The 14,689-nt window shown below is 64.1% G+C and overlaps 2 protein-coding genes across 7 annotated transcripts; both read right to left on the bottom strand.

The window, feature by feature from the left end:
* Positions 1-38: 38 nt before the first annotated feature.
* On the bottom strand, positions 39-8,076 carry MAN2A2 (mannosidase alpha class 2A member 2). 2 transcript variants are annotated; one of them, XM_074548975.1, is made up of 23 exons: positions 7,492-8,076; positions 7,065-7,319; positions 6,815-6,959; positions 6,553-6,724; positions 5,861-5,988; positions 5,588-5,761; positions 5,075-5,261; positions 4,825-5,002; positions 4,480-4,682; positions 4,048-4,230; positions 3,781-3,895; positions 3,542-3,609; positions 3,211-3,376; positions 2,733-2,963; positions 2,508-2,636; positions 2,302-2,416; positions 2,078-2,211; positions 1,829-1,970; positions 1,509-1,642; positions 1,153-1,230; positions 677-871; positions 477-587; positions 39-324 (listed from the first exon to the last, which is right to left on the bottom strand). In XM_074548975.1, the coding sequence occupies exons 1-23, from the start codon at positions 7,621-7,623 to the stop codon at positions 172-174; spliced, it is 3,528 nt and encodes a 1,175-aa protein (XP_074405076.1). In that variant the 5' UTR covers positions 7,624-8,076; the 3' UTR covers positions 39-171. The 2 variants fall into 2 exon arrangements, with proteins under 2 accessions (XP_074405076.1, XP_074405077.1); XM_074548976.1 differs by lacking the exon at positions 1,153-1,230 and having other exon boundaries at positions 7,492-8,074.
* A 121-nt stretch (positions 8,077-8,197) lies between these two features.
* FES (FES proto-oncogene, tyrosine kinase) lies at positions 8,198-14,493 on the bottom strand. 5 transcript variants are annotated; one of them, XM_074548989.1, is made up of 19 exons: positions 14,356-14,493; positions 13,393-13,554; positions 13,122-13,295; positions 12,957-13,053; positions 12,413-12,596; positions 12,125-12,262; positions 11,897-12,016; positions 11,699-11,821; positions 11,445-11,631; positions 11,286-11,363; positions 10,864-11,073; positions 10,645-10,767; positions 10,389-10,442; positions 10,150-10,268; positions 9,855-9,949; positions 9,640-9,763; positions 9,373-9,530; positions 9,073-9,195; positions 8,198-8,925 (listed from the first exon to the last, which is right to left on the bottom strand). In XM_074548989.1, exons 1-19 carry the CDS (start codon positions 14,476-14,478, stop codon positions 8,783-8,785), a joined length of 2,535 nt encoding a protein of 844 aa, XP_074405090.1. In that variant the 5' UTR covers positions 14,479-14,493; the 3' UTR covers positions 8,198-8,782. The 5 variants fall into 5 exon arrangements, 4 of the variants coding, with proteins under 4 accessions (XP_074405090.1, XP_074405089.1, XP_074405088.1 ...); XM_074548988.1 differs by having other exon boundaries at positions 8,199-8,925; positions 11,702-11,821; positions 13,393-13,637; positions 14,356-14,462; XM_074548987.1 differs by lacking the exon at positions 14,356-14,493 and adding an exon at positions 14,327-14,346 and having other exon boundaries at positions 8,200-8,925; positions 13,393-13,637.
* Positions 14,494-14,689: the final 196 nt, after the last annotated feature.

The following is a 14,689-nucleotide window of genomic DNA, read 5'->3' as shown; positions in this document are numbered from 1 at the left end:
CGTCAGCTCCAGCCCTGCCACAGCAGTTCATTCCAAAATCTATCTGAGAACACGGAGCTAATAAATTAGAAAGTGGCAGCACAGCCTCTGCCAGTCGGCTGGCCCTGCTCCACTGCTGCACTGGTGCTGCTCCTGTGCTGTCCAGCCACTCCACTCCTCTCCCGCTTGACACTACCCCAGGCGGATGCGGAACGTGGCGATTTCCATGGGGTCCAGGTGGATGTTGGTGCTGTTGGAGGCTGTGCCCAGCGGGTACATCAGTGTCAATGAGGTGGGCTGCAGGGAGCCCAGCTCCAAGCCCTGGAACAGGCCTCCCAGAGCGAGCTGAGGAGAGAGGAGGAAGTGGGGAGGCCCAGGTGAGGATGTGATGCCTGGGGCAGCACTGTGCCCAGGACAGCCTGACATGTGCCATGGCTGCCATGCCGAGCTCCCAGCCCAGCTGCTCCAGAGGAGGTGTGGGGGCAGCCTGGCCCTACCTTGCCCTGGCTGGTGGTGCAGTTGAAGCCCAGGTTCTTGGCCTCCAGGCTGCAGTCGAAGCCTTTGCGGTGCAGGATCAGTGCTGCCTCAGCCGATGGTAGTGAGTCATCCTGCAGGGAGCGGGAGCGTGAGGCACAACACTGGGGACAGCAGGGGCAGCACCCCACCAGAGTCCCACCATCCCTGGGCCGTGGCTCACCTCTGCCTGCAGCGTCCGCAGGTTGAGGATGTGGAAGTCACAAGGAAGGGTGGTGGCAAGGGGCACGAAGGAGCGCAGGGCTGGCAGGGCTGGCTTCTCCAGTGCCACCGGCATTACCAAGGCCTCAGCATTCTGGTGCACAGAGGTGATGTGGCTCAGCAGGGAGGGGAAGCTGATGGGGCGCTCATCCTGCACCTGCCAAATAGCACACAGGTCAAGTGTGGGCCCAGGAACGCGGGCAGAGCCTGGGCAAGGCCCAAAGAACCTCCATTCCAGCAGCGCCTTGAGACCAGGCACCTGCCAGCACAGTACACATGGAGCTGCCCCTGCCCAGGCAGGTCCCCCTGCCCCAGCACCAAACAGGACCCCAGCTAGCTGATGGTCAGGCTACAGACCTGCTACAAGCCTGGCTAGACTAGTGGCTAGCAGCTAGTGCACAAGACAGGGAGAGACAGCAGGGCCAGGCTGGCCATTACCTCAGGGCTGCCAGTCCTGGTGCCAGGGAAGCTCAAGGCTTTAAACATGGAGACCAGTTTGGAAAAGAAGCCGGAGCTCTGGATGGGTGGCACAGCACACGCATAGAGGGCAGCGAGGGGATTGGACAAGAACACTGTGATTATGAGGGCAACGTGGCTCCACAGGGACAGAGCCCACTGCACGTCCTGCACTCCCCATGCCCCCTGCTCCAGGCCCATCCCTGCCCAGTGCCAGCATAATGGGACAAGAGGGGAGAGGACACCGCATCCCATCACGTGTGCCTTTCTGCAAATGCCTCCACCCTGCTCCATCCCAAGGCAGGCTGGGCTCTCAGCCCTGCTGCCCAAGCCAGCACCTTGTTGGCAGTGCTGCGGCGCTCCAGGAGGAGCCGGAACCGGTTGCAGGTACGTTTGTTGTCCTTCAGCCCTTGGCCCAGGCCCCGGTTGTCATCCTGCATGAGGCGCCGGTCCAGGATCACCTCCAGCTGGCCTGTGGAGAGCAAGTCCCTGCAGCCCAGGCTTTACCAGGTGCCAGCCACACCCCACAGCACAGAGCCCCCAGCGACAGCAGGACCAGGGCACCCTGCGCAGCCTGCAGCACCCTCCTCCCCTGCTTCCCTTGGGGAGGACAGTCCCAGCTCCACAGCACGTCCCCAAGGCACAGAGCCCAGCTTACCGCTGTGGAGGCTGGAGACCCCCAGGGCCTGGGCTGTGAGCAGTGTCAGGCGACTCTGCATGTCCTGGATGTAGGCCATGGCAGGCATCGGGTAGAAGTTGGCCTGCAGAGGCAGCTTCCGCTGGTACCTGCGGGGCTGGATCTGCCAAGGAACAGAGATCAGTGGCCAGAGGTGGATCCCACGGTGCCTGGTGCCAGAGCACTGTCCCCCTGTGGGCAGCTGCTGTCCCTCCCCAGCCTGCTGCATACCTGGAAACCATTAAGGTCCGTGAAGAAGGTGTCATCACTCTCAATGTCAGTGCTAAAGCGCAGGGCCAGCTCCTTGTTGATGTGGTCACGGATGTCCACCAGGCAGGACACATCCAGGGACAGGCCCTCCACCCCTGTGGGTAGGCAGTGAGAGGCTGAGCCTCAAGGGCAGCATGGCCCAGTTCCCTGGGCCAGCAACACCTGGCACAGCCTCAAGCCCTCACCTGGCACATTGTACAGCCGCACCACGGTCTGGACATGCTGGTAGTAGCTGGAAACCTCTGAGAAGAGGGGACCCTCCATCACCCGCACCACTGGGGGGTCCTTGGGAGCGTAGGGCTGGGGAGAGGGATAGCTGTGCTGACGCTGCTGCCTGAGGACAGTCCTACGGGCACAGCTGTCAGCTGCCTTCCGCAGGTGGACCCTGTACCTTGGCCTCGCCGTCAGGCAGGAAGAGATAGGCCCCGCTTTTGTCCTTGGACGTCCTGGTGCCATAGACGAGAAATTCGCTGCTGACCCTGTGTGCCTGCTCCTCCCCAGCTGGGCGCAGGCTCTGCAGGTGTGTGCCAGCACAGCAGTAAGAGCATGAAGCGGCCGGATGTACCCCTCCTGTCCTCCATCCCACACCCTGTCAGAGCCCCGCACTCACCTGCAGCAGGCCCGTGCGCCCCAAGAAGCAGGCCTGCAGGTGCTGGTTCTCCAGGCAGAAGTCATCAGCAGCAGCTGGGAAGACGTGCAGGGGCAGAGCCTCGGGCTTGTGCACGGGCATGTCCCGGCCGTGCAGGTACAGGCGCGTGGAGGACCTTGGCGTGGCATGGCCGTCCAAGGCCTTGTGCAGCTGCAGCACACGCAGCCCCAGTGCAGGCAGGCGGGCCAGGACAGACACCTGCAGGCAGCATGGGGACCTGAGCCAGTCCCCGCCTCTAGGAACGACTGGGGGTCAGTGGGGCAAAGACCCTGCTCAGCACTGCAGGGCTGCTGCTGAGGAGGGACACACATGGGGAGCCGGAGGTTTGGCGGCTGTGGGATCTGGTGTTGTGGGGCAGGGACAGAGCATGGCTGCCGCTGTGTCCTGGCAGTGTGCAGGATGGGAGGCTGGCACAGATGGGCTGTGGGTGTGGGGCACCCCATACCTGGTAGACATTGGGCACCGCATCAGTGGCAGAGTTCCACACTGCACTGAGCTGGGAGGGCAGGGGCTGCCCCTCCTCGGAGAGCACACGCACATGTGGGGAGTCCACCAGCACTGGCACCACACTCAGGCGCTCCTGCTCCAGCGGGTTGAACACCACCAGGAACCTGTGTGGGGTAACACAGGGCTGGCATCCCAGCCTCACAGCATTCCCGATGTCCCATGCCCCACACTAACTACAGATCCACTGCACCTACCCACAGCTTCACAGGTACTCCCTCACTGCCTCCCCACAGCCCCATAAGTCCCCAGAGCAAGGCAGGAGGCCTTACCGAGGTGAGGTGCCCAGTTTGACCACTGTCCTCTCTGGGAGAGAGTCCTGGCTGGAGCGTGTCTCATCCTGGGGAGGAGTAATAAAGAGTTGAAGTGTGCCCCATGCCCCTGCCAGTTGGGCCCAAGGACATGGGCACAATCTGGGGCTCTCTTCCTGGCCTCTGCAGCACCGAGTTGCTTCTGGGGGCATGGGGACAGTGTGCCAGAGTGCAGGGAGGCAGGGGCTGGTGCTGCTCACCATGCCAAGGAACGGCGCAGCTGGGTCGTGGCGGTACGTGTCCTTGTCCCCCAGCACAAGGTAGTGCGCAGCATTGATGATGACGCGCTTGAGGTTGGTGAGGGATTGGAGCAGCCTAGGCAGAGGCAGAGTGAGCCACCCTCTGCATCTCCCTGGGAGAGGGAGAACCTCCCCACAGCATCCCCACACCTAGCCGTTCTCCCGGCCCTGAGCCCACCAGCCCCAGTCTGAGACAGGCTCTGAGGGCGCCCTGGTCCCCACACGCACCGGACTCCGTAGTCCACGGCCACAGCCTCCTTGGCAGTGCCAGCGATGGCATCATGGTGCTGGAAGAGGCCCAGGTTGCGGCGGGCGTTGGTCAGCAGGGCGTAGTCAGAGAGTGGGTACCTGCCATCGGCACCGGCACGGCGGGCGTGGGCGAGTGCCAGGCTGTACAGGATCTCGGCCCCCCTGCACAGGGACAGAGTCACTGAGTGTCCCTGGTGCTGAAATACCACGGGGGCTGGCCTGGGAGGGGGGTGGCAAAGGCACACACTGTCCTGGGACTGGGTGAGGGTTTAGCACTCTGTGTACCAGTCCAGTGTGTTGGCAGCTGGCGCAGACCAGGGACTGTTGAGCTCCCAGATACTGCCTGGCTACCCCTCACCCGTGCCCCCTGCACGCCTCCTGTGCCCCGTGGACCAGCCCACTGCCCCTCACCGGAGGTGGGCCTCCAGCACCCGGTCCAGGCTCTTGTAGAATGGCCGGGAGGTGAAGTATCCTGTCCAGTAGTGATCCTCCCGGTCCGCATAGGAGAAGAAATCCCCAGTCAGAACTGGGAACCCAGGTGGCCTCATCCCTGGCACGATGCCCACTTTCTTGTACAGGGCATCAAAGTAGTCAGAGAGCGTGCCAAACTGTGCCTGCAAGAGAGCATGTGCAGCCCTGAGCTGGGGCTCCTGCAGTGGGGGCTCTTATCACCCCTCACAGGACTGTTCACCCCTCCAACTGTGCTCTGCCGTGGCCTCCTGCTGCCCCCAGCTCCACAGAGCTCTCCACACATACCTGGACATGGAGGTCAGGCCGAGAGTTGAGGAAGTCAAAGATGCGCTGGTAGTTGAGGAACTGGGCGTCCCACTCCTGCGGCTTGTCGTAGCGGAAGTCATCTCCCAGGGGCACCAGCAGCACCTTGCTGCGGTACAGCTTGGACTTCTTGCGGTACTGGTCCAGCAGCAGCTGGGCTCTGTGTGGGGGCCAGGGCATGAGGCTCCCACGAGGCTGGGAGTGGCGTGCTCCCTGCCCCTGCCGCACTCACCGCTCTGCCACGTTGGCATCAGTGATGGCGCGGGGAGGCACCTTCCAGGGACAGTTGATCCGGCCCCCAGGCAAGCGCTTGAAGTCAAACTGGCAGCAGATCTTGGGGTCTGGGCCACAGGTGTGAGGCACATCATAGCTGTAGAAGGGCATCATGTGGCAGAGGATGTCCGTGCTCGTGTCTGGATCTGTGGGACCAAGGACAGGTGAGCACCAGCCAGGGCTCTCCTGTGCCTGTCCCTGAGCAGGGGGGCCCAAAGACAGCAGTCTGACAAAGCAGACCTCGGAGTTCAGAGGGCACAGCAGTCTCCCCCAGTGTGTTGCTGGACTTGGGGGCAGGTGGAAAGTCACCCTGACTCTGTCCCACAGGGCAGAGACATCACCTCCCCATGCTTGGCTCATGTGCACAGAAAAGCAGCTGGCACATGCGCACAGAAAAGCAGCTGGCAGCCAATCTCTGCTGCCTCCTGCCCCACAGGGCCCCCTCTGCAGTCCCCTCCCGGCAGCCCCTCACCCCACGTCTGTCTCCACATGAACTCCAGGTTCTGGGTGGCAGCAAAGTGCTTCTTGATGGCATAGTGCACGCGCTGGATGAGCATGGCCGTCAGGTTGGAGCGCTTCAGCAGGTAGGGCATGGTGGAGCTGTACCCAAAGGGGTCTACGGCCCAGCCCGACCGTGGCGTCACACCTGGGGGCACAGAGACCTGTCAGCCCCATGCTGGGCCAGCAGCACCTCGCGTGAGGAGGGTCCTGTCAGGCCCCCAGCCACCATCTGCCCAGCTCTCACCAATGTTCTTCTCCAGCCACTGGTGCCCCTCGATCAGCTGGTCAATCATGGCGAAGTAGTGGGAATTAGCCTCATCAGCCATCACCCAGCCGCCCGTCACCATCTCCAGCTGCCCATTGCCCACCAGCCTGCCAGGGGGACACCCAAGATATGACCAGAGCCCTGCGTGAGCCACATGTCCATTGCAGAGTCCTGCCCTGAGCCACCTACAGTCTACATGCAGCCCCCACAGCCACCACTGCCATTCCCCCCTTGTCATGCTGTCCCCACAGAGAGTCATCCCTCCACAGCCCAATGCCAACCACAGCCCACTCTCCCTCCACTGTGTCCTCCATCCCCGATGCTCTCAGGGCAAAGGGCACACAAGGGGACCCTGTCTCACCACACAATCCTGCTCTCCAGGTCTCCCACCCTTCCATGGGTGCCCTGGGCCTTGCACACAAGTTCCCCAGCCCAATCAGCACAGGGAGGGGCCCAGGGCAAGACGTGTCTCTCCCACCTCTCCCTCCACAAGGCAGTGGCTCTGACATCTGATGGCACTGGGAGGCTGCTGGCAGTTTAGGGGCACCCCATGCTGAGCAGTGCAGGGCCCATGGCAGCCTTCCAGTCCCCAGAGCCATTCCCTCACACACGCCCTGCTCTCAGCCTGCCTGGGAGCTAGGGGGGCACTGGGGCCAGGGGGGCAGCCCTACCTGCGCACAGCAGCCCGCTTCTGGGCACTGATGTTGTCCCACCACTTGGAAAAGAAGGAGATCTCAGACCAGATGAAGCGCCGGCGTGGGTCCTCCTGCATCTTCAGCACCATGCTGTTGAGGATGTGCTGTGTCTGGTCGTAGTAGTACTTGTCAAAAGTCTTGATCCAGCCTGGCAGCACAGGTGGGGGTCACTGTGGGGGCCCAGGTTCCCTGCCAGCACTGCTCCCTAGCAGGAGCTGGGCCAGCCCCTGCCTCTCACCTGGGTCATTGTGGGAGTGTGGCACCACAAACACCTGTAGGGGCTCTGTGTCCCATTCGTTGGGCTCGTAGGTGATGTCGAAGCCCTGCTTCCAGACACCACCGTCCTGGTTGTCAAAGGGCAGCAGGGAGTACACAGCCAGCATCTGTGGGTAGGAAACAGTGCTGTGGCCCCTGAAAGAGTAGAGCTAGGACTCCATGGATGCCAGGTATGGACTCCTCATATGCTAGCAGAGCCACCAGACACTCACCTGCAGGTCTGGGCTCTGTCCTTTGCCCCCTAGAGCAAACTGGCAGTCTTGTGGGGAGACAGAGAGGAAACTTGGGCGATTCTCAGGGGGGAGCACCCAGGAGCCATTCAGGGCGTGCTGGGGCAATGCCGGCTGCCCCTCTGCATGGGCTGTCAGCTCCAGCACCGAGTCCTTAATGTGGCTGATGATCTCATGGTTCTCCTCCAGCAGCTGCTCCAGCTGCTCAATGCGGTTCTGTAGCACCGAGATCTGGCTCTGGGGGTACAGCGAGAGGCAAGAGGTCACCCACAGCTGGGGGGAGCCAGTCTTGGCCCTGGCACCTTAATGCCCAGAGACCAGGGCCAGCTTCTCATTAATTTCCCTGGCTGAATGTCCCTGTTTGCCATCCCAGGACCCCTCTCACTCACCCCAGACCCTCCAAACTCACCCTGGGGAAATTGCCCCCACTCTGGTGTCGTGTAGGGTCATGCTGTACCCGGTCCAGCATCAAGTAGAGGGAGAAGACGGCCACGCAGAAGATGGCAGCTCCACACACTGTCACCTGCTTCTTCAGCTTCATCCCGAAGGTATGCAGGGACTCACCTGCGCCGGCACTGGGGGGGAGCCAGGCCGAACAGCGCAGCCCCGCACCGCGGCCTCCTGCCTCCTCCTCCAAGAGCCCTCACCGCGTCCTACTTGGCTTAATCCGATGCTGGATATTTATATCCGCAGATGGGGCCGGGGCCGGAGAGGCCGCGCGGCCCCGCAGGGCCGGGCAGCGCCCGGGCCCGCCGCGCTGAGGCCCCGCGGCGACGGCCCGGGCCGGGAGAGGCCGGGCCAGCACCGACCGTGTCACCGCCGCCACCCCGTCCGCGCCCCGGGCGGCTCCGCAGCCCGGCCCAGGCCCTCACATCGCCCGCCGGGGCCCGCCGGGATGGGCCAGGCCAGGCCAGGCCCCGCCTCGCGCTCCGCCCGCTGCGCCGGCCCGCGGGGGCGGCACCGAACCGACCAGCCCGGCACGGCACAGCCCGGCCCGCGGGGGCGGCACCGAACCGACGGGCACGGCACGGCACGGCACGGCCCGGCCCGCGGGGGCGGCGCCGAACCGACCGGCACCGAACCGGCCGGGCCACGCGGGGGCCGCACTGAACGGACGGACACGGCACGGCCCGGCCCGCGGGAGCAGCCGCCCCCAACCCCGCAGCCGAGTTCAGATGCCGGTGCCCTCCCGGTACCCTGTCCCGGTGTGCCCCATCCCGGTGCCCCATCCCGGTAGCCTGTCTTTGATCCCTGTCCCGGTGCCCTGTCCCAGGGTCCCGTTCCAGCCCTCTGTCCCAGTGACCTGTCTCAGTATTTCCCCGCGCCATTCCTGTCTAAGTGGACCCCATTCTGATAACTTCTTTTTGGTGCCCCATGCTGGTGCACCGCGTGCCCTGGCACAGTGACCCGTGCTGGTGCACCATTACAGTGTCTCAGTGCCAGTGCCACGTCCCAGTGCAGTACAGGTCCGTGTCCCCTCACAGCTCCTAGAAGCACAGCTGCAGAGCTCGTGTGTTTATTGTACAAGACGAAGCTGGGCAGGAGCTTTGGCTGCCATAGCCCACCCTGAGGTATGCAGGAGCCCCTGCCCTGGGGCTCAAGCGCCACACAGCCACCCCTCAGTACCCACTGCCCAGACAGGGCTCTGCTGTGTCCCCAGCAGTGCCGTGGGATGGATCCAGGGCCCCTGGTGCTCTCTGTCACCGCTGCCTCTTGCGGATGGCGACAAGGTCCTGGTGGATGGTGCAGAAGTTGGGCCGCTTGTGAGGGTCATACTCCCAGCAGCGCTGCATGAGCTGGTACACCTCCTCAGGGCACTGCTCGGGAGGGTCCAGCCGCAAACCTGGGCAACAGGGATGGGGACGTGGATCACCGGCCCCTCACACCCCACATCCCACTGTGTCTGGCCCATCCCACAGGCACAGCCCCACAGTGCTGGACCCACAGCTCATGGTGGCTCTCAGGAGCCAGCCCCAGCCGTGTCCCCTACCACGCTCCACTGCCTCCCGTGTCTGCTGGTTGCTGAGGTTGGCATAGGGGACGGCACCCAGGCTGAAGGCTTCCCACAGCAGGATGCCAAAGCTCCAGACATCACTCTCTGAGCTGTATCGGCCTGGGGACATGGGGCAGGACAAATGCTGTTGGCAGGGAACACGTGTGTCACCACTGCCCAGCCATGCCCGTGCTCCTGAGGGCTGAGGTGCTGAGGGTCTCTGCCTCCCTCCCCAGGACCAGGTGTGTGGGAGTGCCAGCTGCGGGGTGCCAGGCCATGCCTGGCTCCATCCTGTACCATAATTGAGTGCTTCAGGGGCCGTCCACTTGACAGGGATTTGCTTCATTCCCCCTGTGGCGGCGTAGATGCCATCCTCCTCCTCCCGTGACATCCCAAAATCACTGATCTTCAGGGTGTTTCTCTCCGTCACCAGGCAGTTGCGAGCAGCCAGGTCCCTGAGACAGCCCCAGGCAATCAGCCGTGTGCCCAGCTGTCCCTGGGGCTCCACCTGGCACGGGATGGGGTGGTGAGGATCCCAGGGCTCCCCGTCCTGCCAGGGCCCACCTGTGGATGCAGTGCTTGCTCTCCAGGTACTCCATGCCGGCGGCAGCATTCTCTGTCATCTTGACCAGCTCCTTCACGCGGAGGTGGGGACCCTCACTGCGCAGGAAGGTCAGGAAGTCCCCCCCTGTGCCCAGATTGCAGAGGCGGTGGGTGCCAGGCAGTGCTGGCAGCTCACCCAGGCGTGGGTGCGTGGGAGCGCAGGGACGGGCGCTCACCCTGCACCAGCTCCATGACAATGTAAATGGGCTGTTTCTGCGTGCAGACGCCGATGAGCCGCACAATGTTGGGGTGCCTGTACTGCTTGAGAATCCTGTGGGGACAAGGATGGCACTGTGAGTGTAGGGGGGGCCTGGCTGCTCTGGGCACAAGCCACCTGCTGCCATCGCCAGGGCACTCTGCCCAGCCGGCCTGGGGACACAGCCCTCAGCACAAGGGTGCTGCAGTCCCAGCAGTGTCCAACAGCTCCAAGAGTGGACAGATGTGACAGGAGAAACCCAAAACCACACGGACCTGGCTTCCTGCAGGAACTTGGCCTTGAGCTCAGGCGGAAGGGTTTCCCGGCAGGATTTCACAGCAACGGGAGAGTTGTCAGCACGCAGGCGTCCGCTGAACACTTCCCCAAAGTTACCCTTCCGAGACACAGGTGCACCAGGCTCAGCTCACCGTGCGGCCCAAGGCAACCCTTGTCCTCCTGCAGACCTGTGAGGACAGCCCTGCCCTCCTGCAGACCCCACAGCACCCCATCTCACCCGACCAATGCGCTCCCCCAGCAGCACGTCCTCGTGGTTCAGCACCCATTTGTCCTGCAGCAAACAGACACCCGTGAGCTGCCCCTGGCCCACAGAGCCCTGCAGGCCCCCCTCAGGCAGAGCCCAGGTCCAGGTTCCCCTGTCTACCTGGAGCAGCATGCCTGTGGCCCTCAGCCCAGCCATCAAGAGGGGAAAGGGCCAGGCAGAGCTGCCCCTGCCCAGGGGGCCCCATCCTCCTCCCCAGTGCCCATCTCACCCTGGGCACAGCCCTGGCCAGGACAATGCCACTCTTGCGGGTAATGGGCTGCTGGCTCTGCAGGAGGTTCTGGATCAGCAGCGGAATGGTGGGGAAGCTGTCACCCTCCAGCCGAAACATGTTCTGCAGGGAGGGAGGCCAGGAGGTGGTGATGGACAGGAACCCGTGCCTGGCCATGCAAGGCCACCCCAGCCATCCCCCCTACTCATGGTCACTCACTCCCACAGCCTGGATGATGAAGTGCCGGGGCTGCCCATCCCACAGCACGCTGAGCACGTACTCCTGCTTGCCCTGGCTCTCCCGCACCAGGAAGTCCCCAGGGCAGGTCAGCAGCTCCTGCACCTCCGACCGTGGGATGGCCCCGTGGTACCAGACCTGCTGGCACAGCGGCTTCTGCACGTCTGGGATGAGGGGCACGGGGGGTGGCAGCTGGAAGGAGACAAGGTGAGCCCAGCCATGCACACTCCTGACTTGTGCCAGAGGCGGGGCAGCAGGAGTGTCTGGAAGCTGTGCCCAGGGCAGGTGGGAGCAGAATCTGGAGGTGCTGAAGCAAGGGAGGCTGTGTGGCCAGCAAGGAGAGGACTGGCTCATCAAGGCAGCTGGGCAGAGAGCAGCGTGGCGGGAGGCACCCAGGGACTCACCGAGTACTTTGGGCTGAAGATGCCTGTGATGTGGTTCTTGAGGGTCTCCAGCGCGCTGGCCCCGCTCCGCTCCTGCTCCTGGAAGGAGGCACGGGCTGTGCACCAGCTGTGCAGCCCATCCCTGCAGCTCCTGGGGCGCAGGAGGCGAGGCCGACTCACCGTGGAGGAGACAGACTGCCGATCCTCTGGCAGAGGCAGGGCAGGCAGGGGCTCCCTGGCGCCCAGCTCTGCCAGCTTGCTGGCCAGCAGGTCCCGCTGCGCCCGCAGCTTGGCCTGGGCACACAGGCAGCCCTCGAGCTGCTGCCGCGCCTCGTGCAGCCCCTGCCGCCTGCCCAACAGGTGCACCCTGGCGAGGGGAGGGCACGGTCAGCACCCGCTGCCCGGGCCCCTCGCCCCCCTCTGCTGCACCTCACCGCTCCCCGGGGCTCCGGCCCTGCTCCTCGTCATGGATCTCTGCCTTCAGCTCCTGCATCTGCTGCTCCTTGATACTCACGGCCTCTGTGGCGGCCACCAGCTCCTCCTCAACCGATGTCAGGCTGCAAGAGATGTGTGCCGACAGCGGGCTTGGCCCCTGCCCCTCACCTGCCCTGCCCACAGCTAGCCCCACTCACCAGTGCTGGACACTTTCAAGGGTCAGCTCATTCAACTGCAGCTCCCCCGGCACCAGGTTTTCTGTGTCCTCCAGCAGGCTCTCATCAAAGGACACAGCTGGTGGCATCTCAGATTCGTACCTGTGGGCACCAGGACAACTGTGCCTCCACTTGCCCCTGCTGGCCCCTGCCAGCCAGAGGCAGCAGGGCCGTACCCAGCAGAGAGGCTGCGGCTGTGTGGAGCCATACTGGTGGCTCTGGATGAAGCTGCTGTACTCAGTGGCAGGGTCGATGGCCTGGATGGCACTGGCAATCTCCTGGTGAATGGCCAAAAGATCCTCCTGTACCAGGCTGCTGATGCTGCAGTACTCGCTGAGGATCTCCTTTCTGTGGGAGAACTGCTGGTTCTGGGGGGCCGTGGGGCATGCCCAGGGGGTGGGAGTGGGGTGCAGGGTGGCAGCAGGGCACAGGATGGGCAGTCAGCGCTGGGTGGGCAGTGGGGCACGGGATGGGCAGCGGGGCAGGCAGGGCTCTTACAGGACGAGGACCATCTCCTGCTGCAGACCGTAGAGGGATTGATGCAGGCTGGGCAGCACCCGCTGGTAGTGGTGCTGGTGGTGCAATGCGGCCGCCTGCACAGCCAGCACATACTGATTGTGGAGGGCATGGAGCTTCCAGAGGCTGCGCACATACTTCTCCTTCGCCTTGTCGCGCTCCTTGTCTGTGGAGAGAGGCTGTGGAAAACCCCAACCACCAGCACACCACCTGCCCCAACGCTGGGGCAGGGGTCACAGGGTGAGGGCTGGGAGAGGGTCCCAGGGCAGGCAGAGGGACCGAGCCTGGGGTGGTCACAGTGTGACACAGAGATGCCCCTCTCCCACAGCGTGGTGTCTTAAGGCCCCCAGGCTTCTGCCTGGCTTCCTGGGGGCCAGGCTGGGCTCTCCTCTGTGCTGCCCAACCCCAGAACCCCCACCCGCTCCAGGCTGGGCTGTAGTTTTCACGGAGTGCAGGGTGCTCCAGCCATCCCTGACCCATAAGGGAAGCTCGGAGGTCACGCAGGGGACAGGGGCCAGGTTGGCACCTTTGCTGGCCTCCTGGTACTTGCGCTTGGCCTGGGCGCTGTCACGGGCCAGGCTGCGGTACTGTGCCTTCAGCTTCTCCATCTCCTGCTGCGTCGTCTGGAGAGGGACACGGTCAGGGAGCGGGTCCAGCACATTCCCCTGTTCCCCGGCTGGCTCCGACGTACCCGGCTGTAGTCCTGGCTGAGCTGCTGCCACTGCTCGCTGAAGGCCCTGCGCAGCTGCTGCTTGTCGCGGATGAGCAGGCTCAGCTTGGCCAGCGGCCCCGCTGCCAGCTCCTCCGCGTGCCGCCGCAGGATCTGGCTCAGCGTCTCTGTCCGGCTCACCAGCACCCACCAGGACTGCAGGAAAGGGAGTCAGGGATGGCGTGGAGATGGCATCCTCCCGCAGCAGCTCTCGGGCTCTGCAGGGCGCCGTCCTGCTCTGAGGCATCCCTACCTTCTCGATGTGACCACCGTGGTTGCCATGGAGCTGCCAAGTGCTCTCCTGCTTTTCCAGCTGGGAGAACATGTGGTGCAGCATCCCTGCATACTCGCGGTCACTCTTGGCCCGCTGTGACATCCACTTCCTCATCAGCTCCAGGAGGCGCAGCTCCCCGTCCTGCAGCCGCAGCAGCGCGCTGTGCCCCTGCGGGCACCACAGCTCCGGCCCAAAGCCCATGGCACCGCTGTGCAGCCAGGGGGCTGTGGGGCACCGGGACAGCCTGAGCCACAGCTGCCACCCTGCGCTGCCTGCGCCAGCGGCCGGGGGCTTTGCATTTCACACCCTCCCACCCCATCATCCGGTCTGTGCAGCAGAGATGGCCCTCCCCACCCACTGCAAACAGCCCTGCAAAGCCTATTCAAAGCAGCAGGATGAGTGCTCCAAGCTCTGTGGGAGCTGGGGCCTGTGGGGAGGGTGCTGGGAAGGAGGAAGTGTGGAGCCATGGACAGCAGTGTCACCTCTGCCATGCACAGACTGCTCCCCAAGGGCAGCACGGCTGTACCCCCCGCCCCTGGCAGCACCAGCCCCTCCTCTCTGGCAGTTGCAGTCCTGTCCTGCCCTTTCCCACCCCTATGCCCACGGTGTGGGAGCTCCCTGGGGCTGGGGCACTGGTGGGAAGTCAGCAGAAGCTGAGGAGGGTGCTGAGCCGCAGAGAAAGGTGCGGAACCTGGATATGTTCCAGCATGCAGGACTCCAGTAAGGCCACTGGGAGTTAAACTGATCCCAGTGGCAGTCCCCGGGTGCCCTGCTCTGAAACAAGAGTGCAGCAGGAGCAGGAGAGTGCTGGGGCACCTCCCTGTGCAGTGCAGGATGTCTCCTGGCACAGCCCTTGACCTCACCAAGACCTGCCCCCCAGCCTTTCAAAGGAGCCCCCTTTCTCTGCTAGTACCTCACCAGGGCACAGTGCTTCCAACCTACATTTGGTGTTGGGTCTTCGTTGTGAGGCTGCTGCCGGCGTCCTGCTGGGGCCGGGGCTGACGCGGTGTGGACCCGGCGCAGCTCTGGCTCCTGGGGAGGAACAGGAAACCCAGTGCTGACCATACAGCCATTGCGAGATTTCCTGCGCTTCCTGCCCTCCCTGCCAGCCCCCACGCCAGCAGCCAGCACACAGTTCTGCTGCAGCTAGGCAGTTCCCAGCCCCTCCACACCTCCCAGCTGCCTCCCACCAGGGCCTGACACCAGCAGGTCCAGCCCTGTAACCAAGGGCTCCGCTGCTCTTGTGGAGCCTTCGCTCCGCGCCAGCCCCACCCAG

The sequence above is a fragment of the Zonotrichia albicollis genome, chromosome 11, assembly GCF_047830755.1.
Source record: "Zonotrichia albicollis isolate bZonAlb1 chromosome 11, bZonAlb1.hap1, whole genome shotgun sequence".
Lineage (NCBI taxonomy): Eukaryota > Metazoa > Chordata > Aves > Passeriformes > Passerellidae > Zonotrichia > Zonotrichia albicollis.
Note: the sequence above shows the minus strand (reverse complement) of the source record. Positions and strands in the feature narration are given on the sequence as shown.